This window comes from Esox lucius, chromosome 8 (assembly GCF_011004845.1).
Source record: "Esox lucius isolate fEsoLuc1 chromosome 8, fEsoLuc1.pri, whole genome shotgun sequence".
NCBI classification, from domain to species: domain Eukaryota; kingdom Metazoa; phylum Chordata; class Actinopteri; order Esociformes; family Esocidae; genus Esox; species Esox lucius.
The window spans coordinates 29,804,095-29,828,066 of record NC_047576.1 but is presented as its reverse complement, the minus strand read 5'-3'; the positions used below and the strand labels follow the sequence as shown (position 1 = coordinate 29,828,066).

Below are 23,972 nucleotides of genomic sequence, written 5' to 3'. Positions count from 1 at the left end.
CCATACAGTCAAGGCAATCTCTCCAGTAGATTAAATACAATTAGAATAATTTAGTAGCAATGTTTGCACTATATGGACAGTACTCTGGATACAATTATTGAATATAATAGTATGTATAGTATTACTGAGAGACACGCTACACCAGTGTGTTGCCAAAACTCAGTGAATCACTTGGCAAAAAAGGCTAGTTTAGTATAATCTCCCCAGGAAACACAACACTAAAACACGCAGCTCTAATAGCATATACAAATGATTCCAACCGATTAACATCATGAGAGACAGCCAGACAGAAAACAGAAGACCAGATTCCCTATAGAACAAAAATCCACCCAATCAATATTTCATCTGCAGTGCCAAGGGACTGCGCCAATCATCATAATGCTCAATAGGTCCAAAAATGACAACTCGAAGCAGCGCTGCGCATCACTTAAGCTCCAGTATGATCCACTTTTCAGGGCTGACAGGTCAAATGAAAGTTCAGCGTAAGGATTTATTATCAAACATGCGCCCCCCCGCCCCAATAAATTGGACTGGCAGAAAGAGTGTTTTCCAGTGACATCTTGTATATGTACGTCTGTGTGTAGTCACAATCAGTCTTAAAGAACACTGGGAACCTTTATGCAGGGAGGCTCAATGTCCCCGTGACATTTTCAGTGGATATAAAACCCAATTTCATTCTTTTTTTTTTAAGGATATTTCTCTTGAGCAAAGCATACACATTGCATACATTGACATGCGAGTTAACAAGCACCTAAGCAAACTGCTCCAGCTCCGACTTGGCAATGCCATTATGGCATCTTTGACATTTGTCCTTGGTCAACCACTACGGTTATGGAAATTGAGCATACAGGAGATTTGAATACATTTCCCTAGGCCGCACCCTTCCCCTCTGCATCGGTTTAACTGACAACATCCCCTGGGAAATTGAGACAGAATTGGAGCAAACAACCTGTCCCAAGAACGGGGAAATGTATTATGAATATTCTAGTAGTAATAACTCAATGTTGTTAAGCATCGTCCAAACATGCCGGCGGAAGATTCACCTCCATTATTATTCGCATACTTATGGTAATCACAAAGCTAAGGATTTTCTCAGTGCCCCATCCATAATACAGACAGAAAAGAAAAAAAATTCACAACTATAAAAAAAACAAAAAACATCTTTATTCATTTTCATAGTGTATACCAGAAATGTGTCTAAGGACTATTATCAAATAAACAAACCAAAATGTTAACACATGAGCACTCTGAAATTAGATGCCTAAAGTTCTTACCATCAAATTGTCCATTGTTCTGTTGGGCACATGCATGTGTTCGGTTGTCCTGAAGTTGACTGTAATACTATAAAACAAAACAAGTGTTTGACTTAAAGAACACTGTTTTATCAGTACTACAGGGGAAACACACATATACCTCTGGAAACAAAGATGTACAGTATAACTGCTTTTACAAAACATGTCTTCCCCATTGAACCCCACTGTAGATACTTATATATCCAACATTAGATGAACAAACGCAATCAGGTTCTTTTTGAAATACTTAGACTGTAGTGTTCAAGGCCTGGTGTCAACATCTTTCCCTAACTACATCCCAAATGAAAACTATCCCTTACAGGCCACTGCTTTTGACCCCGAGCTCTTTTAGCATTCAACACCATTTTATAATACAGACAGACAACATCCTTCGCTATTCAGTCCGAAAGGTTATTGCCAAAAAAAAAGAATCAAATGTTTTCATCCAAAAAAATATATGCATAATATTATATCAGATGTGTGTACAATATTAGACTTTATTTTTTATATTTATTTTAATAAAAGTTTAAAAACAAAATTAACCATTTGTTGGTTAATATAGGCAAAATAAATAGACATATGTTAATGTACATGGACGAAACAGTCAGCAGTTTAATGGGTGGGGATATTTTGCCAGAAGTCACTGTGTTCAACGATTCAATGGTTGAGCAACCTCCATCCATCCTTCCATTTTCTTCTGGCATCCTACCGCAGTTAGCAGATGCCTTTTATACAGCGGTCAGCCACCTTACCCTTCCTGAAGAGTGCACCAGTGAAAGGTCAGGGGCATATATATAGGTAAATGTTCAAGATGAAATCCTGTTACCACCGCTTAACACAATTAACCTCACACTTTGTCCAAAACCTACTTGACCCAGTCCGCCCTTCAGTAAAAGACCAAAGACAGAAATAGATCACTGGTTAGTTCAGTCAGTGTTTGACCTCCACCAACAAATCAAATTCCTGCTGTTCGTTGGTACTAGGGTAGCGTCAATGGCTTTTTGGCCAGGCTGGACAGTGTTTCGTGTTAGCCAATTTACAATGCTCTATTTTGAAGCCGGTTTCAAAGAAATGCCTTGCCTGACGTTTTTGCAGAGTAAAGAAACAGAGCTGGTGTCATGTGTGACTTGGGAATCTGATTCCGTAGCTTCCTCTATAGGTAGGTGGGAACACTACGGCACCACACACTGGTACAGTGTAAAGACAATGGCTCCCAGACACCACCTGCCACTGTAAGAATGACCTCCATACCAGTGGACCGCATTGTGAAGGTGTGCAGAGATGCTGCGCTACAGCTGCTCAGCAGGAGCTCCCTCTTCTTTGGGTGGAGGCTCGAGGTGGATGGGTGTAACGTTCACTGGCTTCTTCACGCTGAAGGCAATGAGAGAAATGTATATATTGAGAGAGAGAAGAAAAATAGCAGAAACATTCGGTTCTGCTTACATTCAGTTGGTTGTAAAAGAATACTGATTTTGATTTTATTGTATCGTAACAAAATGTACAACGGGACCTTAATAAAGGTGATCCCAAAGTCTTTGGGTCTGCGACCTTGTTAGAAAACAACTGTATTTGCAACCCCAACATGTTAAAAGAGGAATGCATTCAGCCAGCAGAAATTCTATGAATAACTGAAGTCGTTGCACAGAAATTCAACTGTTTAAGCCTCCATCAGTCTGAGTAAAGGGGGGCACTTAGGTCTTTTTTTTTAGCCCATTCATCTCCCTAACCTTCTGCCGACGGCAAATATGGATGTGCCATCCTGGAGGAGCTGAACTACCTGTGCAACCAGAATGGGCTGCAGGTTCCGTCTTTTGCTATAAGTTGTGACAAGAACACTAGAAATACTAGAGAACAATCAGTCAGGAAGGATAAGGAGGGCAAGTGTCTAAGAACACCACCTGAAAAAAACATTCCCTTTTTGGGTGTTGTCTTGCTGTTGCCTCTCCAGTGCACCTGTTGTCACTTTCATTTGAACCAAAACAGGTGACATTGATTCACAATCGCTTACGCTTCCTAACTGGACAGATCAATATCCCTGGAGTTTAATTGACTTGGTGTTATATACTGTGATGATTACATGTTCCCTTAATATTTTTGAGCAGTGTAGAATAACTCACGAGTATGGTGAGATAGGCACAGCTACCACTAGGACATGGTTCCTCTTCCTGAAGAGCCTCCACAGGCCATTGTGGTACCCTCTCACATCCAGATCCCACACATGGAGGCACTGAGGACAACAACACACTCTTCAGAGAAAACACACAAAACAAAAAGGCAAAACCTCTCTTTTTGACTAAATCCAGAACAATTATTTTGATGGCCAGATAACATTACTTCAGGGATCGTTGAAATGTGAGAACAACCCTTGTCCAGGAGGAAAAAGATAATATTTTGAAGGAATGTTTATATTAATATATAAATACACAGAAATGTTGAACAAAAATACAGATGTCAGCACTTGTGCTTTGCAATGCCCTTCTCAGCAAAGAAATGTCAAACTCTCTCAAAAGGTTTTTTACATTTCTAAAAACTGATAAGAAAAACAAAAAAAATATATAATGAAAGTTATTTTACTTTAAACAATATTTATCACCAAATTCTGATTACTGAAATGTGGTCAGCTGTCAGATCCTGAAATTCTACATTACTTAAGAATATGCAAATTTAGCTATACTGTAAATCAGTTCTAAATTCCATTAATTGAGATGCAGATTACTTCTAGTTTATTCTAGCCCTCTAATCAGTGACTGATCTAGACCTTATTAACTACCAGGTAGAATAGAAAAAATGTATTGCCATTTTTATTTCCAAATATGTTCCTAAACCAAGAGGGGACAATAATTCTGGAGGGCATAACATTTTGTGATTTTTAAGATGAAGCCTTTAAACACTTGCTACACAATACAGTTTAAAACCGAATGTCTTGTGTTCTGACAGAGTTGATATGAATCCAATTGCATTTAATGATGACTAAGTGTGAAACGTTCTAAATGAAGAAAAGTATCTGTCAATTATTATTAGGAATTAAATAATATCTGACCTGCATTTAAAGGTGAAATTCTAGCAGCTTTTCATCTCTACTCCCCCCTACCACTCCTCCCCTGCATTTTCCTCCCTCACCTTGGCGAGCTCCGTCCAGGTGGATGTATCAGTCTCCAGCTCCATCTTGATGTACATGATGTAGGTCTTCCCCTCAGTATCAGGAATGAATACGTCCTCACATGGGTTCTTAGTGTGATCCAGCACCTCGGCCTCCCTGAGTACAACACAGAAAAAACACACATAAGAACCACACAACCACAGACATATGCAACTTCACCATGGACCTGATGAATTCATGGTCTGTTTTAAACTACACTGAACAAAATTATAAATGCAACACTTTTGTTTTTGTCCCCATTTATCATGAGCTGAACTCAAAGATCTCAGACTTTATGTACACAAAAGGCCTATTTCTCTCAAATATTGTTCACAAATCTGTCTAAATCTGTGTTAATGAGCACTTCTTTGCCGAGATAATCCATCCGCCTTACAGGTGTGGCATATCAAGATGCTGATTAGACAGTATGATTATTGCACTGGCCACAATAAAAGGCCACTCTAAAATGTGCAGTTTCACAGTATTTGGGGGGTCCAGGGGAGTTTGGGGGAGTCTGAAAACCAGTCAGTATCTGGTGCGACCACCATTTGCCTCACGCAGTGCAACACATCTCAATCGCATAGAGTTGATCAGGTTGTTGATTGTGGCCTGGAATGTTGGTCCACTCCTCTTCAATGGCTGTGCGAAGTTGCTGGATATTGACAGGACCTGGAATACGCTGTTGTATACGCCGATCCAGAGCATCCCAAACATGCTCAATGGGTGACATGTTCGGTGATTATGCTGGCCATGCAAGAACAGGGATGTTTTCAGCTTCCAGGAATTGTGTACAGATCCTTGCAACATGGGGCAGTGCATTATCATGCTGCAACGTGGTCCTCAGGATTTCGTCACGGAATCTCTGTGCATTTAAAATGCCATCAATAAAATGCACCTGTGTTTGTTGCCCATAACACACGCCATCCCACTGCCACCATGGGCCACTCAATCCACAACGTTGACATCAGAAAACCACTCACCCACATGAGGCCATACATGCGGTCTGCCATCTGCCCTGTACAGTGAAAACCGGGATTCATCCGTGAAGAGAACACCTCTCCAAAGTGCCAGACGCCATCGAATGTGAGCATTTGCCCACTCAAGTCGGTTAAGACGATGAACTGCAGTCAGGTCGAGACCCCGTTGAGGACGACGAGCATGCAGCTGAGCTTCCCCGAGACGGTTTCTGACAGTTTGTGCAGAAATTCTTTGGTTATGCAAACCAATTGTTGCAGCAGCTGTCCGGGTGGCTGGTCTGAGACGATCTTGGAGGTGAAGATGCTGGATGTGGAGGTCCTGGGCTGGTGTGGTTACATGTGGTCTGCGGTTGTGAGGCCGGTTGGATATACTGCCAAACTTGGAGACAGCTTATGGTAGAGAAATGAACATTCAATTCACGGGCAACAGCTCTGGTGGACATACCTGCAGTCAGCATGCCAAATGCATGCTCCCTCAAAACTTGACATCTGTGGCATTGTGCTGTGTGGTGGAACTGCACATTTTAGAGTGGCCTTTTATTGTGGCCAGACTAAGGCACACCTGTGCAATAATCATGCTGTCTAATCAGCATCTTGATATGCCACACCTGTGAGGTGGATGAATTATCTCGGCAAAGAAATGCTCACGAAGATTTAGACAGATTTGTGAACAATGAGAGAAATAGACCTTTTGTGTACATAGAGAAAGTCTTAGATCTTTGAGTTAAGCTCATGATAAATGGGGGCAAAAACAAAAAAGTGTTGCGTTTATAATTTTGTTCAGTGTATTTATTCGGTTTGTCTGGCAAACATCCCGATCAGCAGCAGGAGCAGGCAGAGGAAGAACTGTAATGCAAATAGTGCTGTCTTGGGTTCAGTTATCAACTTGTTTACTAGTTGTTCCTCGGACCAAAATGCTCGCTAATTAAATCCCTACTTTGTTGACAGCAAACCAGAAAAGGAACCAGCCAAGCCTAGTTCAGCCAGCCAGCGATTAGGAGGGGGATGAATGTTGTCGTCTCTGGCTGGTTTTGATCTGCAGTTTTCTATGTTACAGAGTGTGTCTTTAGCAGTCATGCTATTTAAACAAAGGGAATGCAACTTTTACCTCAGCCATTACACTTTTGCTGAAATGGCGTGGACAACAGAACATTTATTAACGGAACTAAAGTGTACTTTTGTACAAAGATTACCGTAGATGGTGGTCCATACAATAACATTTGAATTTGATTTGTGAATGACATTGATACAAGAACTATCAATATAGGTGACGATAACTGTCAATATAGGTGACAATAACTGACATTTTCGTAAAGTGAAAAGACTAAATAATTGTGGAAACCCCTCCAGTTTTACTGCGCAAGGGGTTATGATCTATATTACTCAAAAAGCACGGATGTGTACTTCGAAAATCCACCAGTAATAGTCACCATTTAAACATATTTTATTTTAGGCTTACTATAATGTAGCTACTGAAGGTTGTAGTCAGCAAAGTTTTTGTCTATCCCGAACAAATCCTAATGCATAATTTGTTTTGACTGTGGCGAGGCTTGAACACAGGTCGCCTGCATAGCAGTCCACATCTCTAACAGTGCTATTTAACAAGGGGATGTCTGTCAATCACTCAGTCAGTAAAAGACATTCACTCTTCTTGGCCACGACCGCTTACGCTGTCGGACAAAATAGTTATCTAAATGGGTCTTCCCTGCCATGCTCTTCTCACATGCCTCATGCATGCACTTGTGACTGATCATCATAGGGTAACATAGAACAGCCAAACAAATTGCCAACAGTTTACAACAACCCTGTTATACAGTTTTATTTTGTAACAGTTAAATGGAGGTCAAGGACACTAAAAAGCAGCTTGATGTAGGGGAATGCACGCTAATAGAGTTACATATAGAATGCCTATTTATTTAGTATTAGCCTAGTAAAGGTGTCGGTATTCTTCATGTATTAACCTGTGGTGCGGCTGACAACCATTAACTATGTCTTTAACAGATGGTCAAACAATTGCTTCAAACAATCACTCCTGTTTGCTACCTGTGCAGGTTTGGTCACCAACAATAATTTGAGTAGCCAAACAGAGCCATGCTCAACCACATTTTAAAGATTTGTGGATTCTAATTAGGTTCACTAGACTTGTAGCCATTCCTGCCACTGCTGTATGGCACCTGTCTTATCGCAGGGAAACACAACATAATTTGCAGTGTATATACTGCCGGTTGTCAAGTCAATTAGGTAATTTTCACATAGCCAACATGTAGTAATGTTACAGTCTAGTTGCAGATAATTTCAATAAATCCCCTAAGAAAGTATAACACACACACACACACACACACACACACACCTTAGAGTCATCCTTATTAGAAATAATGAGAACAGCGCTGAAATATTATTACTTTAAATACATTTTTACCCTTATTTTAACTGTAATGTAAATTTCATTTGACTGAGAACACTTCATTTAAAGCAATTAGGGTCAACGGTCTTGCTCAGGGACAGATTTATCACCATACCAACCCTCAGGGAGTGCCTGTGTTATTCAGAACATTTTGTTGATAATATTAAAGTTACCCCAGTCTTTGCTTTTCTCTCTTTTTGCTATGGTCTTTGCAGTGTTGTTAACACCATTCACTTTTCAAAATAGCAGTTGTCTAAAAATAAGACATTACGTTCTCTTTTTTTTCTCTTTTTTACATCTGTGACATCAGAGTTGGGAAACTAACCAGTTGGACGGGGCTACCATTTTCCAGACCTTATTAGAACACACAGAAAATATATTTTGGTATAACAGGCTCACTCACTTCAATAAGTTCTGGATCTCCAGCTCATAGGCATCTTTTTTCAAGCCATCTACATTCTTCAGCTGGACATTAGGAACCGTGTTGAGTCTGTGCTTCTTGAAATACACTTCCTAAAGGGGACATGAGGAAGAAACACTCAGGTACAATGAAAGGTCCACCACGGAACGGCGAGGTGGACCTTTTGAAGTTGACTTAAATTAAGTTGACTTAAAAGCATACGCATACACTAGCCTGAGTAGACGGTGTGGGTGGAATACAGGGGGTTTTCACCATGAGGGCCTTACGTGGAAGTAGCCATTCATGTTGAGTCCAATGATGCCAAAGTGATAGGAGCGGGACACGTCAGGGATGATACACTCTCTGCCTTTCCTCTGTTCGGGCATTCTCATCCACATGTCCCAGTCCCACAGCTACACACGTCACACACACAGAACAAAATACCTCCATTTAAAAAATAAAACACATAGGTCAACAAAATCATGTAGAAAGTCATGACTATTCACCATGTTTCATTTACTGTCAGGAGATCTGCAAAGGTAGGGAAACAAGTGTGAGTGTGCCCTGCACGCCAGCACGCACACACCAATTAACTGAAACAGTATGAGTCATAATCCCCATAAACAGGACGGCCCCTGGATGTTCCGCCGCCTTAGGCAAGGAAAAACAAAATGCAGCCGATCAGGGGCGCCGGAGGGCGGTAGCCAATTGTCAAAATGCCACCTCAAGTTCAAGTGACGCCAATGGCGGCTACATAATCTTGTCTAATTGGAGGGCCGGCCCTGCCCATAAAATCTGGCAGCAAAACATGTGGCTCTTTGCGTTATTCCACCATTCACTTCATCAATAGTGGATGTTTAGAGCAACTTTAAATAAGGTCTGTGTTTCATGGAGACTAACACCCCCTCTGCGACATATTTACAGTTAAGTAAAAAGAAAGCTATTCCCTATGGAAGATATTAACGGTGAAATAATGCAAAGCGTCGCACTCATGTTTTGGGCTAGGTTTTCTGGGAACCACGAAGCGACATCCAGTTCAGTCTATAGCTACCTTCTCAGGCGTGGGCCACTTTGGCTCCAGTTCATCCTTGTAGAGGCTCTTCTTTAGCACCCAGCCCAGGCCAGGCATACTCTCCACTCTGTAGAGCAGGGCTGGGTCCTCTGCTGTGTGCTCATAACCCTGAATGGTAGCGGTAAAACATATCACACTATACATAAACACAAAGGTGAAAGTCAGCCGCGACAATCCACTAAACCGTTCTGGCAATATAACCGGTTGAGAACACAGTAGTAGTAAAGCGTATATGCCTATGCCAATAAATACACCCTGTAAATTAGAGGCCACACATGTTATTCAACATAGCTGCATGTCAGCTGTGTACAGTAGATGCCTAAAGGTTGAGACAGAGATGTGAACATACAGCACTGGATACATCACTTCAGCTACAAGCATACTGAGCCAAGGACCATCGCTGAAGTCATTAGACTTTCAGGGGGTTTTGTAAACAGAGGGGCACAGAACACCGTTTGGATTCAGGAAATATATACAGTAAATACACATAAAAGGACGTAGCCAACAAGAACCATAAACCGCACACTACAGCAGCAAAGGGAACATTTTCATGCGTGGAAACTTGGGGGGGGGGGGGGCACTGACCTGGTCATTCCAGGCAGAGATGCAGTACAAGCTGTCGTCTTCATTGAGCAGATGGACGGTCTGGCTTAGGAAACTGGACAGGAACAATAAACAACAAGTCACCACCGCAAACGCACCAGGATATCTTTGTTACATGCTGGAGATCAATAAAGTTAAATTCAATCCCAGGTCTATGACATCCTACCAAAAAATCTATTCCCTTCCTGCATGACAGTCGAACATCTCTACACGCTCTTCCTGGTCTTTATGCATAAACATCTTTGATTTAGTTGGCAAGCCCTTGGTCATTAGTGAACACAGAGCACGGCTGGAGAAACAGAACACGTTCAACGGTATATACATTGAAGGCTCAAGAGTTGGAGTACACCAAGAACACTGTCCCAGTGAGACATTGACAACAGGAAGCATGGAGATCTACTGCCCCCTGCTGGTCATTAATGATAATCTACTCAAATGTACAGAAAAAACTTGCTGACATTCAGCTTACTGACAATCTTCCATTGAAATTTTTTTCTGAGGTTGATACACTGTCATTTTTGAAAACCTTCAATACATATTTTACATTTCTATACATGCCTTAGTTAAAATCCTCCCCCAAAGAGGAAATAGACATCACCTGAAGAAATCTATGGATATATCCAAATCCTCTTCCAGGACAATGGCAAAGTTGGCATCCTGCAAATATCACAAAGCAACCACACCATAACAATTTCTCTAGATGAGGTGGACAGAAAATGTTGCCTAGATATGTATAGTGTGATGGAAATACTCACTGGGTGTAGGTTAAATGTTGCAGTGAGACTGGCCTTGTAGTGCTATGGAAAGAGTGTAGAAAGATTAGTATTCCTGTCTCATACATTTTAACACTGGAGTTCTGCCTCCTACAAGAACAACTGTAACACAGATTCAACTACAAGGAATCTTTGAGCTTGTTTACATAGCAAAAGAGAACATTTAACATTAGATAAACGTATCTTGGTTTGCATAATCCTATTAAAGGTGTTTGAATTAATACTGGCATTTTCAAGACGTGCAAGAAAGTACAATAGTTACCATAAGTTAATCATAAATATTATGAATAATTTACAGGAAATAGCAGTCCCTTAATTTAATATCACTGGTGTTAACATTGATAAAAAAACACTAATTTGAACGACATAAAATTTTAAACAGATGAAAAATCACTAACAAGGGCACAATAACATTACCATTGGCCTCCAACTATGAACCATTAGTTGCTGTCACATTTTCTAGAGAAAAGTAAATGAATCACTGAAAGATCATTGGCAAGAAAGAAGCAAAAACTACAATGGGAGCATTAAAGTCACCCAGCTACGATGTAGGAAACATTTCATGTTTCTTGGCCAAAACTCAAATCAAAGTGTGTGGGGAAAATCAAACTCTGCGGTTGCAGAAATTACCACAGAATGAGAGGAATCCAGATAAAGAGTTATATTTTTTTTCACAAACAACTGCATAGTTTTTAGCAATCTACCAGTATAGACTGGTCACAGACTTCAGTCTAACAGGACAGCTGAATCTGAGAGGGAACAAAGCCTGTTTGAAGACAATAGCTTGCTTCATGACAGGATACAAGAATAGCTTGGTCATCAATAAGACTTTCCCTCTTCGCATTCCTGGTTCAAGATTATTTCATAATCTTAATCCACATTAACACAAGACTTGTTTGCCAAGAGCTCATACAATATAAACCCGTCCTTATAATATTGCTCTGAAATGGTCAGTCTCATAGACAAAATAAGTTGCATCTAATATGAAGTGGCTGTTTGGAATGCAGTAACAGACAACTTACCTGTGATACTCTGGCATTCTTGATGCTGATTGGAGTGTGTTGAACTCCCTTGAGTCCAAACAGCTCCACCACATCCATGGGCTCCTGCATGGACAGACACAGAGTCAAAGAAACACCACAACGTGACGATGGTTTAGGAGGAGATGAAGACGACAGAGGAACTCTGTACCTCGTAGTATCCATCGATGAAGACCGTGACCATCTGTGGATTGACCCCCTGGGCTGACAGCAGAGATCTCAGCATCCTAACGTGGAGAAGAAAGCGGCAGTCGTCATCATCCTGACAAGACAGTGGCTCATTGGCTTACATTACGGACCGACATCTGGCTTCAAATCCCAAAGGTCACCAAAGGTCAAATCATGAGTCAAGTCTTGGCCGAAGTCAGAGTTCAAGAGCTTTGGTCATGATCCAAGAGTTCAAATCTCCAAGAACTGCTGTTTCTCCAGTCAAAGAACACGTTTTTCTCAAGTCAGACAGTGTAATAGCAAGAGGAACTTTGTAAAATGAAAAGTGAATTGTTTGATGTCAATTTCTCTGTGACACCAAAAGTTCATATATATGCATATGATATTGGTTACAAGGGGTCCATTTATTTCACCAAACTGACTTGAGTTGCAAAACCTTGTCAGCTACTTTAAATTTGATCAAAATAAACTATTATGAAAAAAAAGTTTTGTTTAGAGGAATAAATACATAAATCAACCCTGGCCATGGTTATGATAAAACATGCTATTGCCATAACAAATGGAGAGACTAGTCTATTAAACTGCTGTTACAATATGCTTTATAAAAAGTCCCCCTGACAAAATAGAAAATTTAAAAAACCTAGAACTGATAGCATCATCCTTTCAATGGTATGGGCTAGAATCAAGACGTTTTTGATGAATTAAAGAGGGAGATTAGTCAGAATAACCCTAACTTACCGGGCAGTTGGAGGCAGTGTACAAAGTGGGGTGTTTAGAGAAATCAAAATAAAATCAAAGACCAGGAGAGGCCAACATAGGTAGATAGGACTTTTCCAAAATCAATTCCAAATCAAGACACAAACACAAGCAGATCACATGAACCAGACAAAGACTATTTAAAACCACTGAGAAAACATGTTTCTGGTCTGAATACTATTTGAACCTGTAATAAATGTTACCACCTGTCCTCACCAGTCTCACCTGTACAGATAGTTTGGTCTGTTCCCAGCGATGACAGCCACAGGAACATTGAAGACGTTGTTAGTCGGGAGCTAGAAAACAATTGAGTTTAATAGTCCACAGGACCTCAGGTTAAACAGGGAACAGGTTGCAATGTGTGTAATACCAGGTCTGAGCGGATTCCTTTTTAGAGAAATATTCCAAATGTTTACGTTGAACAAATGTTTCTACATGCATGTTGCTTTATAGGCAAAACATTGCTGCACCACACAGTATGTCCGTTCATTTACTGGCACAGCATTAGTTAAACATTAGCAGATGTATTTGACAAACAATGTGGCATTGTCCATTTGTTTATCTGAGTATGGAAATATGTAGCCATTAAAGAGCAAAACAAGAAACATTGAGATTAAAAATAATTTATAGTCAAAAATAATACACTCCTTTTGGGCAATATGGGCCGGCCACAGGTCTTACTGGGTCTGGGTTGAACTCAATGGGGGCTGGGTCCTTGCAGCTACAGATGCTGCCATAGCCCTCCACCTTACTGCAAAAGAGCTTCCTCCGCCTGTTCAGGTCAGTGTCGGCCCAGTGGCACTCAGCATCTGCAGGGGAGGAGAAACGGATCACATTACATGAAGATGGAGACCACATGGTGGGTGAAACGGTGGCACCTACAACCACTTCATAGCTGCATGTAAAGGCTGTTCGGTCATTGTTGATCATGGAGCCAAATGTCTGGTGGGAAGGAGGTGGCTACCTTCAGAAGCAGTGAGCTGCACCTCAGTCTTCAGGAGGACAGGGTCTCCCCAGGTGGACAGGGCTGGCGACTTGGAGTGTTTCTCACCATACACCTGACCTGAAAATAAAGAGTTGCAATTCTACAATACCTCAGCCTCAACACAGCCATGTTCCATAACACATATAAAGGCAGAAACTGTGTGGGCACCTCCTTTCTTCACCACAAGGGTCCACATGTCTCGCCAGCTGAGGTTAAGGCCTGCCTGGCTGCCCAACCCCTTCAGCAGGTTCTTAGCAGACTCTTTCAGGTGAAATGTCCCCTCATCCTACACAACACAACACATACTCTCTTTAGTCTAAATGATGATTAGCCAACACTGCTGACCAAGGATACAATTTATAGCTACCATGTGTTCATGCCCAAAATCTGAAAGAAATTGCCTCACAGAAATCACAATTTGTGTAAGGCAGAAAATGTAGAAACAAAATTGTAAGCAATGTTACATATTTAGGAGAACCATAAAACTTGGATTATGGATGTGATGGAAATTAACAGGTATTTTGGGGGGAATTATTTAAGAGGAAAATTCACCATTGTGGATGTGATGTTGCTCAAAAGTATGTTTCATCAATTAAAGATGTATTACCTAAGTGTTCTTAAAATATTTATGTGGTCATTTGAAAATTCAGTTTACCCATAAACAAGAAATTGGCAGAAATGTGCAAAATACAATATAAGGGGGAAAAAAACGGGCAAAGACACACTGGCCCTTTGATATTATCCACATATTGAGACGACATGTCAATATTCATACTTTCCATCCATTTTGACTGACCTTGAGGAGTTGAAATTACAAGAGGCTGACAGGAACATTTAACTACAATAACTTTACAGCTGCACAGACCAAAATGAGCCTAGTAGTGTCTGTTTTCCACAGATCAGTCTGGCATTTCTGGGAGGGAGGAGCAAAAGGGACTGACCTTGATTGTGAAGATGAGGACTCTGCCCCGTGTCACCATGTTGAGGAAGAGGATCATGGCCTCGTCTTCATGAGGAGAGTATGTGTCAAATATCCTTTTAGCCATCACATGGCCCTGTGCACACAATAAAACGTATGCTTCAGTCCTACAAAAACATTTTTGAGACTGACAGGTAAAACAATTACATGCAGAGTCAAATATGACTTCTTACAGTAGCCTGGTTCAGGACTATCACATGTATGCCTCTGCCTTGCTCTCGCATATCATCCTCCAACACCTGAGGACACAGACACACAAAACAGGACACTAATCAACAGTAATATCCCAGAGTCACCCTAAAGACTCAGCCAGACAGTACAGGTGCTGGCTCTTTTCCAGCACTGTTCCAGTTTAAATATGGTTGATGTGTAAATAGGTGGGCACAGCTCAGCAGTGTCGTGTGAAAATGCCACTCACAGTGGTGCCATCCACGGCCACGTACACTTTGGAGCGGCTGGAGTACACCTCGATGTCCAGGACCTTCCTACCGCCTGCTGGCTTTCGCGGGGTCTCCATGTTGGGCAGGGCCTCGTCTGGAAGGGGACAATTTCAGTCGACTTAGTCTGAGCGTAACGCTGCGCGGGAGTTTGAATTTCACGTCATGTTCTTTTTAGGCCGATGTTACCGGGGAACGGCATCTCACCATCCTCCTGGCCGGCCTCTTCCTCACTGGCAACTCTTCTTGTGTCTAAAATGAGTTTGATGTTCACAATGACTGTGACCAGCAGAAAAAGAACTGCTCCGGCCTGCACGAAAAAAAAGACAAGATGTTTCCTCTTAAGCATACAGGATGACAGGTAAAAGCAGAACCACCAGTAGCAAAAATATACTTCAAAATCACAATGTTGAAATAAAGGTGAGTGTAATGCATAAATGTTCTTCATGACTCCCACTAAACTATGCGTTTCCTGTTTTTAATGACTGATTTACCCGTTATCCATTCACCCATTACCATAATGTAATTTGGAAATATGCAATTCTGTTAGTGTGATTTTTAAAACATTTGAAAAATTATATTAAACCTGGCCTAAATCCTTCTGTGGAGCTATGTTAAAACAATATTATATTAAACCTGGCCTAAATCCTTCCGTGGAGCTATGTTAAAACAATATTATATTAAACCTGGCCAAAATCCTTCTGTGGAGCTATGTTAAAACAATATTATATTAAACCTGGCCTAAATCCTTCTGTGGAGCTATGTTAAAACAATATTATATTAAACCTGGCCTAAATCCTTCTGTGGAGCTATGTTAAAACAATATTATATTAAACCTGGCCTAAATCCTTCTGTGGAGCTATGTTAAAACAATATTATATTAAACCTGGCCTAAATCCTTCTGTGGAGCTATGTTAAAACAATATTATATTAAACCTGGCCTAAATCCTTCTGTGGAGCTATGTTAAAACAATATTATATTAAACCTGGCCTAAATCCTTCTGTGGAGCTATGTTAAAACAATATTATATTAAACCTGGCCTAAATCCTTCTGTGGAGCTATGTTAAAACAATATTATATTAAACCTGGCCTAAATCCTTCTGTGGAGCTATGTTAAAACAATATTATATTAAACCTGGCCTAAATCCTTCTGTGGAGCTATGTTAAAACAATATTATATTAAACCTGGCCTAAATCCTTCTGTGGAGCTATGTTAAAACAATATATTCTCAATGAAAAGTATATACAGCTGGCAGCTGTCAGACTGACAGCAGCTGAAGTGGCAAAACAAGCTGGGCTCACCTGGCACACTCTGCGGATGACTCGCTTGTTTGCCAGTTTGTACTTCCAGGTGAGGTATAGGCTCCGCTGTTGTCGAGGGATGAATGGTTTCGCTCGAGGATTCGGTTTCCATGTGTCCATCCCTGACTGTGGCACGGGACTGCAAATCCTCTCCTCCTCCTGCTGCCAAGCGTCTTTCCACAACAACGCATATGCCTACACAGCATCCAATGAAAATAAATAAGCGGTATATTTCTTTAGTTTCCATTGGGTGAGTGGACGCAAACAAAACAAGCATTCTGTACAGTTTCACTCTCTTGATTCTTGACATAAAAACAATGATGTACTGTTTTCAGAATGGTTTGTATCAAAAATTTTCTTGTACAGTACATTCTTGAAAGACTTTGTGTCCACTCCCACTTGGTGGGTACTACAAGGTTTGGCTTGGCCCAACGTTCTTCAACCCACTCCACATGTTACACCACGAGATGTTTAGTACAGCACAATTTCCATTCAAATGAAAATTCCAGAATGTAAGGAAATAATTGTAAAAAGCTTAGAGGGGTTGGATTGTGAACTGTTGGGATGCACAAATAAGGAAAGTCTAAACTGATAAAACACATTTTGTATCAGATTGTGTGTCAAATTACAAATGCCCCGATACTACTTTTCATTGTTAAAACCAATTCCTGAGTACTGAACTTTGAGTATCTTCCAATATAGAGTACCAATCCAATACTGCCATTTTTATATGTTGAAGGGCTATTGTAGTGTAATAAAAGATGTGTCTTGGAAGGTTTGTGAAGGTGCCATGTTGTCTGGAGTCTCAACTCAGTGGGACATCCTAATATCACACCAATGGGCCTATTTGCTGACATACACAGTGGGGGCCAAGGTAGCCCCATCCGCTCAAACAAACCAGGTGTGAGGATGGACAATTCAACAAAGTAGAGGTATGACTTCCGTTGCAGTGATGTTGGGCCTTTTAATGTGTGTCCCATACAGAAAAGTGTGTCCAGTAGGTTTCAATGCTGTACATGTATCATTTGTCACAGGTAAATGTTTACCAGATGAAGAATCCTGCAAGACCATGTGTCTTGCTTTGGATGGTGTTAATTGAATATGTAAATGCATGAATGCCAGTTTCTTTGTTTTCATTGTTTTGGCCAAGGTAAGGTGATCCTAATGGGGAGTTTGGAATCGGCCTGTCAGGTTGGGATAAATAGGGAACTTTGACTTAGTTCTGGGAGTCCCTTTAACAGAAGCTCCTAGCACACCTTTGTGCTATAGTGTGTTAAATACTTCCGGTATAATTAGTAGACCGTTACACTAGTTGGAAGGACGCTGAATCGTGTTGGTATGTAACTATGTTTGGTATTGTAACTTTATGATTTGATTGGAATAAATTGTGTTACTTTAGAATATAGATTACTACGGCATTCCTCGGTCATCTCCATACTCAAGCTCGTAGGGCAACTAGTAATTACACACACATAAGTAAGTCTATGCGACCAGACTTGGAGTCCCTGATTCCTGGAATTCTCAAAGCGGTTTGTTTAGGCCCAGGAACATTTGACCTTTCAGTCATCCCTGAGTCATTGGGCATAATAAACTTTCTGTTAGACCCGGGAACACAAGCCCTTTTATTGTATGGTTTGTGTTAAATGACCTACACCTTATGGGCGCTTATGAGAACTGATATAGGCACATACATACGTAAATCGAAGTGACCAGACTGTCTCTGAGTTCCTGTGTTGCTACACCGTGCCTTGTCTTCTGAGGAGAATTGAGAATAACGTAGGCTGTGAAACATATGATATTTTAAATGTTTGGCTTGTGATGAAAGATTAGCTACCTTTTCTAAGAACTTCCAGCATATTATCACATGGGTCATAGATTCTCATTTTCTGCAATAATTCTTTCTACCTGTCCACTCAGTAGCATTAGAAGGGGTTTACCATATTCCCCCATACTACACTATGATTTCCATAATTCTTCTTATGCAATGACAATTACTTATTAACAACTGTGTCAATATTAAATTATGATTTAAGGTGGAACATACACCATTTTAAAAACATTAAATCTTATGTTCAAATACACTCCATGGACACTCCATGGTTAAGACATTTGCGTGAATTCTACAGCAATTAAAATGGGAAAGTGCATATGTAGCGCATAAATAGTCACTAAAATTAAAACTACAGACGGGACAAATGGATACATTTTCCAACCGGTTTACACAAGCATTTTTGTATGGGTAAAATCATAAAATGTTATGTGAATTGGCAGGATTAGCTTGTTGTAGGCCAATCCCAACATGATGAAACTAACTTTAGGCAATAGCCTATCTGGCTAAACAATTAAATATAAACTGAAAGGAAAGGCTATAACAAGTTTCAGGTAGGGTTGCTATTTTGCTATGAATTTCAATGGATTTGGAAATTTGAAAAAGGACGGTTAAAGTGTTGTATTCACTAATAGCATGGAGTTAGCAAGCATAGTTGGCATTAGCTACCTAGTTAAGCTTTTCTATTGTCACTTCTTGAAACACTCCTTGCAAATTTGGCAATTTCAATATATGCTAATACAATCACAAGAGTAATATTTCTATGTTTTAATAACAAAAGAAAATCATAAAAATGAAGCTAAATTAATAATGAATGTATAAATTATTTAAAATAATTCCAAATTTCCCCTCAGTAATTGTACACTAGCGTCCAAAAGTTTGGGGTAACTTAGAAGTGTCCTTGTTTATAGCAAAATGTATAGAAAATATTGACAAGTCATTGACAAGTTTAGAAAAGTATTCATAATTTAAATAACTATCTGTCAAACTGCTTTCATCAAAGAATCCCCCATTTGCAGCAATTATATGAAGACCTTTAGCATTCAAGTTGTTCATTTGTGGAGGTACTGTGAAGATATTTCAACCCATGATTCTTAAAGCACCTCCCACAAGTTGGACTGTCTTGATGGGCACTTCTCACATACCATACGGTCAAGCTGCTCCCACAACAGCTCAATAGGGTTGAGATCTGGCGACTCTGCGGGCCACACCATTATAAAAAGAATAACAGCTGGCGGCTTTTTCCCTAAATAGTTCTTGCATAGTTTAGAGCTGTGCTTTGGGTTATTGTGACTGGTGTTTTGTCAGTACTACAGTGATCCCCTGCTGATTTTGCACGTTTGCCCACTGACAAAGAAATTATCACTCTATAATTTGAATGGTAGGTTTATTTGAACAGTGAGATAGAAAAACAAAACATAAAATCCAGAAAAACATCTAAAAAAATGTAATAAATTCATCTGCATTTTAATGAGTGATAAGTATTTGAGTGATGATCCCCTTCTCAATCAGAAAGATTTCTGGCTCACAGGTCTCTTTTATACAGGCAACGAGCTGAGATTAGGAGCACACTCTCAAAGGGAGTGCTCCTAATCTCAGCTCGTTACTTGTATAAAAAACACCTGTCCACAGAAGCAATCAGATTCCAAACTCTCCACCATGGCCAAGACCAAAGAGCTGTCCAAGGACCTCAGGGACAAGATTGTAGACATACACAAGGCTGGAATGGGCTACAAGACCATCGCCATGCAGCTTGAGAAGGTGACAAAAGTTGGTGCGATTATTCGCAAATGGAAGAAACACAAATTAACTGTTAATCTCCATTGGTCTGAGGCTCCATTCAAGATCTCACCTATTGTAGTTGCAATGATCATGAGAATGGTGAGGAATCAGCCCAGAACTACACAGGAGGATCTTGTCAATGATCTTAAGGCAGCTGGGACCATAGTCACCAAGAAAACAATTGGTAACACACTATGCCGTGTGGACTGAAATCCTGCAGCACCCGCAAGGTCCCCCTGCTCAAGAAAGCACATGTACAGGCCCGTCTGAAGTTTGCCAATGAACATCTGAATGATTCAGAGGAGAACTGGGTAAAAGTGTTGTGGTCAGATGAGACCAAAATGTAGCTCTTTGGCATCAACTCAACTCACTGTGTTTGGTGGAGGAGGAATACTGCCTATGAGCCCAAGAACACCATCCCCACCATCAAACATGGAGGTGGAAACATTATGCTTCGGGGGTGTTTTTCTGCTAAGGGGACAGGACAACTTCACATCAAAGGGACTATGGACGGGGCCATGTACCATCAAATCTTGGGTGAGAACCTCCTTCCCTCAGCCAAGGCATTGAAAATGGTGGCCTAGCCAGTCTTCAGACCTTAATCACATAGAAAATCTGTGGAGGGAGCTGAAGATTCGAGTTGCCAAACGTCAGCCTAGAAACCTTAATGACTTTGAGTGGATCTGCAAAGAAGAGTGAGGCATAATCCCTACTGAGATGTGTGCAAACCTGGTGGCCAACTACAAGAAACATCTGACCTCTGTGATTGCCAACAAGCATTTTCCCACCAAGTACTAATTCATGTTTTGCAGAGGGGTCAAAGAGTTATTTCACTCATTAAAATGCAAATCAATTTATAAAATGTTTGACGTGTTTCCGTTTTTTTTGTTTTTGTTATCTCACTGTTCAAATAAACCTACCATTCAAATTATAGACTGATCATTTCTTTGTCAGTGGGCAAAAGTACAAAATCAGTAGGGGATCAAATAATTGTTTCCCCTCACTGTATATAATGAAGCTGCCAGTTGAGGACCTGTGAGGTCTCTTTCTCTAACTAGACACTAATGTATTTGTCCTTTTGCTCAGTTGTGCACCGGGGCCTCCCACTCTTCCTTCTATTCTGGTTAGAGCCAGTTTGCGCTGTTCTGTGAAGGTAGTACTACATCGTTGTACGAGATCTTCAGTTTCTTGGCAATTTCTCACTTGGAATAGCCTTTATTTTTCAGAACAAAAATTGACTGACAAGCTTCAGAAGAAAGCCCTTTGTTTCTGGCCATTTTGAGCTTGTAATCGAATCCACAATTGCTGATGCTCCAGATACTCAATTAGTCTAAAGAAGGCCAGTTTTATGTCTTCTTTAACCAGCACAAAAGCTTTCAGCAGTGCTAAAATGATTGCAAAAGTGTTTTCTAATGGTCAATTATCCTTATAAAATGATAAACTTGGATTAGCAAAGACAACCTGCCATTGGAACACAGGACTGATGGTTGTTATTAATGGGCCTCTCTACACCAATGAAGATATTCCATAAAAACCTGCTGTTTCCAGCTACAACAGTCATTTACAATATTACCAATGTCTACACTATATTTCTGATCAATTATATTACTTCAATGGACAAATAAAATTGCTTTTATTTTGAAAATAAGGAAATCTCTTAATCACCCCAACGTTTTGAAAGGTAGTCTACATTATATAATGCCTGGATGAACGCAGCAAATAAACAAAAATAATCAATTAAACGTTAACAGTACAACTGTAGGAAAATAAAATTGCCTTGGACTAGGCTTATTCTGACTGGGAAACTATGAAAGAATGTATACTGTAAGTACCACAATCGATTGGAGTACATCAATCACATGTTTTTAGCTGTGACAAGACTTTTTACATAGATAAACATGTTATTTTCACAAAGTTTATCAAATCACTTTAGTGGTGGGAGACCAATGTAACCCAGGGACACTGTAATTGCGCTAGCTTGACCCTATTCTACCTGATTGAGTAATTTGTGTGCATAGAGAGACAGCCAGTGCCAGCTCTAGCCTTTTGGAGGCCCCTTAGCAAAATCTCACTTGATTCCCCCTCCCCCATATTGGTTGGGGGTTCCCTAGCAGAGGCCCCCTAACAGTCAGGGGCCCTAAGCGACCATTTATGTTGCTTCTGCCTGGAGCCGGCACTGGAGCCAGCCCAAGCAATAAATGACTTAGATAAATATTAGATATTTATTGGAATTCCTCATCCCCCAGTAATTTCCATGCAAAACTTAAGCTAGATCAAAACAGACATAAAAAACAATGCCATTAAATTTAAAGAACGCAAGTACAACTAACATTTCGCTCGCAAAAGGCCAGAGCTGGCCCAGAGTAAAACAAATGCCAAAACCAATATCCAATATAATACAGCGGAGTGGCATAACTATCGGGGGGCAGAAGATGCAGTTGCACCAGGGCCCACAGTGGGTGCTTAGCCTCTACCATAAAATTATTTAGTATTTCTATTTTACATCTTATGTTTCTATTGTGTTTTCACAATCAGGGGGCAGATGGTAGCGTAATATTTGACAGAATCCACTTCACATGGCTATATAGCTCCATAGGTTTTTGGTCCCAGGAGTGGGGCCCCGTGAGGACATCTTGCACCCTGGCATGGAGTCACCACGCTATGCCAGTGATACAGCCTCAGCAAAGTCAATGAAAAAAGCATCTTGATGGCTTGGTGTCAAATTATTTAAATTAATACAAAATCTGTTTGGAGAAAGAAATGGAGTTGAGCACTGAGACGAAGGGATGAAAGCGATGTTACACATAACCATATTTATTTTGTCCGAGTACTCGGCACACCTGCATTCATATTCAAGTAACCTCCAATGGCCAACAGCCGGTACCATTCACCTGTATTTGATTCAACATTGCATTTACCTTGTGCTTGAAATAAGAAGCGCAAGACTGCAGTTCACCAGTTAACTAAGCATATCAACAAGTGTTTTAATTCTGTGAAATAATTTCTTCCTCACATTGTTATTGACAAAAACACATGTAAAATGTTTAGCTACCTAACAGTTTTGGCAAATGGCTAACGTCCGTTTATAAGGTTTAGCAGCAGTCCAATTTGAGCCAGTCAAATGAACGACAACACTATCAAAGCATGTAAGTTAACATCTCAGGTTCTTCGTACTCATTATTAGCCAGCTACTCAGTAGCTATATATTGCAACTATGACATAATCAGCTCCTCTCGTCGTTTGGCGCCTGGCTATACACACATCATTCATAAAAAAACAAATTAAGTTAAATTAATATAACTAGTAATAATGCAACACTTACACCGCTCGCAATTTGCAGGATAATCGCTTGAGTAGATTTTCTGTAATTAGAAGACAACTGGCAGCTGCTTATTGTGATCCGTGTCTTGTGAGCAACATTAAAGAAACACTTCCGGGTCACGAAAATCTGGAAATTTTCAAAATAAAAGAGACCAACGAATTACTTAAAAACGGAGATAAATTGAGTTTATTAATTGTTTGAGAACATGTACCTCTCAAAACATTGACAACAATTCAAAAATGATCATATTTAAGAGTAATTTCGATAAAAAGTTGGTGTTAGTGGGTGTTAAAACACGTTCCAAGGGTAAAATTCAGACAATGCCAATGACAGAATATGGAATACATATTGCCTCATAACTAATAAACTACTGAATATTCCACAGAGAAAGCAGTGTAGGAAATATCCAGGAGAATGTGTAGAGTAAGACAAACCTGTCTAATCATGGGGAACAGTGTGCTACATCTAGCAACACAACATTTCCACACCCTCTTTTTCCACAATGCAACTCAATGGATATGAAATACATATTGGCCTATAAAAAAATTACTATTCTATACGCCGCAGTGAATGTATTGTAGGAAATGTTCAGGAGACTCTATAGAATGATTATATGCAAAGAAATCAAGGGGCACTCTGTATTTGCAATTGTTGTTGGTGTTTTCCTCCGCCCACCCCATTGGCCATAATGTAACTCAATGCATATGAAATA

General features: G+C 40.3%; 1 protein-coding gene across 4 annotated transcripts; it reads right to left on the bottom strand.

The window, feature by feature from the left end:
• Window positions 1–1,142: 1,142 nt before the first annotated feature.
• Window positions 1,143–23,361, bottom strand: pomgnt1 (protein O-linked mannose N-acetylglucosaminyltransferase 1 (beta 1,2-)). Of its 4 annotated transcripts, none has more exons than XM_010867735.3 (22): window positions 23,261–23,361; window positions 16,329–16,523; window positions 15,233–15,335; window positions 15,007–15,122; window positions 14,762–14,827; window positions 14,551–14,664; window positions 13,778–13,895; window positions 13,589–13,687; window positions 13,306–13,433; window positions 12,850–12,920; window positions 11,852–11,927; window positions 11,683–11,766; window positions 10,643–10,684; window positions 10,486–10,544; window positions 9,870–9,942; window positions 9,264–9,392; window positions 8,500–8,625; window positions 8,216–8,325; window positions 4,413–4,548; window positions 3,410–3,519; window positions 2,544–2,663; window positions 1,143–2,049 (listed from the first exon to the last, which is right to left on the bottom strand). In XM_010867735.3, exons 2-21 carry the CDS (start codon window positions 16,446–16,448, stop codon window positions 2,582–2,584), a joined length of 1,962 nt encoding a protein of 653 aa, XP_010866037.1. In that variant the 5' UTR covers window positions 16,449–16,523; window positions 23,261–23,361; the 3' UTR covers window positions 1,143–2,049; window positions 2,544–2,581. The 4 variants fall into 4 exon arrangements, with proteins under 4 accessions (XP_010866037.1, XP_010866038.1, XP_019904266.1 ...); XM_010867736.3 differs by having other exon boundaries at window positions 1,143–1,341; XM_020048707.2 differs by having other exon boundaries at window positions 1,143–2,663.
• Between the last annotated feature and the right edge of the window lie 611 nt (window positions 23,362–23,972).

Excerpts from the sequence above, each read along its gene's own strand:
- pomgnt1 (XM_020048707.2), bottom strand. The coding sequence starts at position 16,448 with ATGGACACATGGAAACCGAATCCTCGAGCGAAACCATTCATCCCTCGA. Across the intron at positions 15,123-15,232 it reads AGAGGCCGGCCAGGAGGATG|ACGAGGCCCTGCCCAACATG; the intron begins GTGAGATGCCGT and ends GTCCCCTTCCAG. Across the intron at positions 9,393-9,869 it reads TCTCTGCCTGGAATGACCAG|GGTTATGAGCACACAGCAGA; the intron begins GTCAGTGCCCCC and ends GCTACCATTCAG.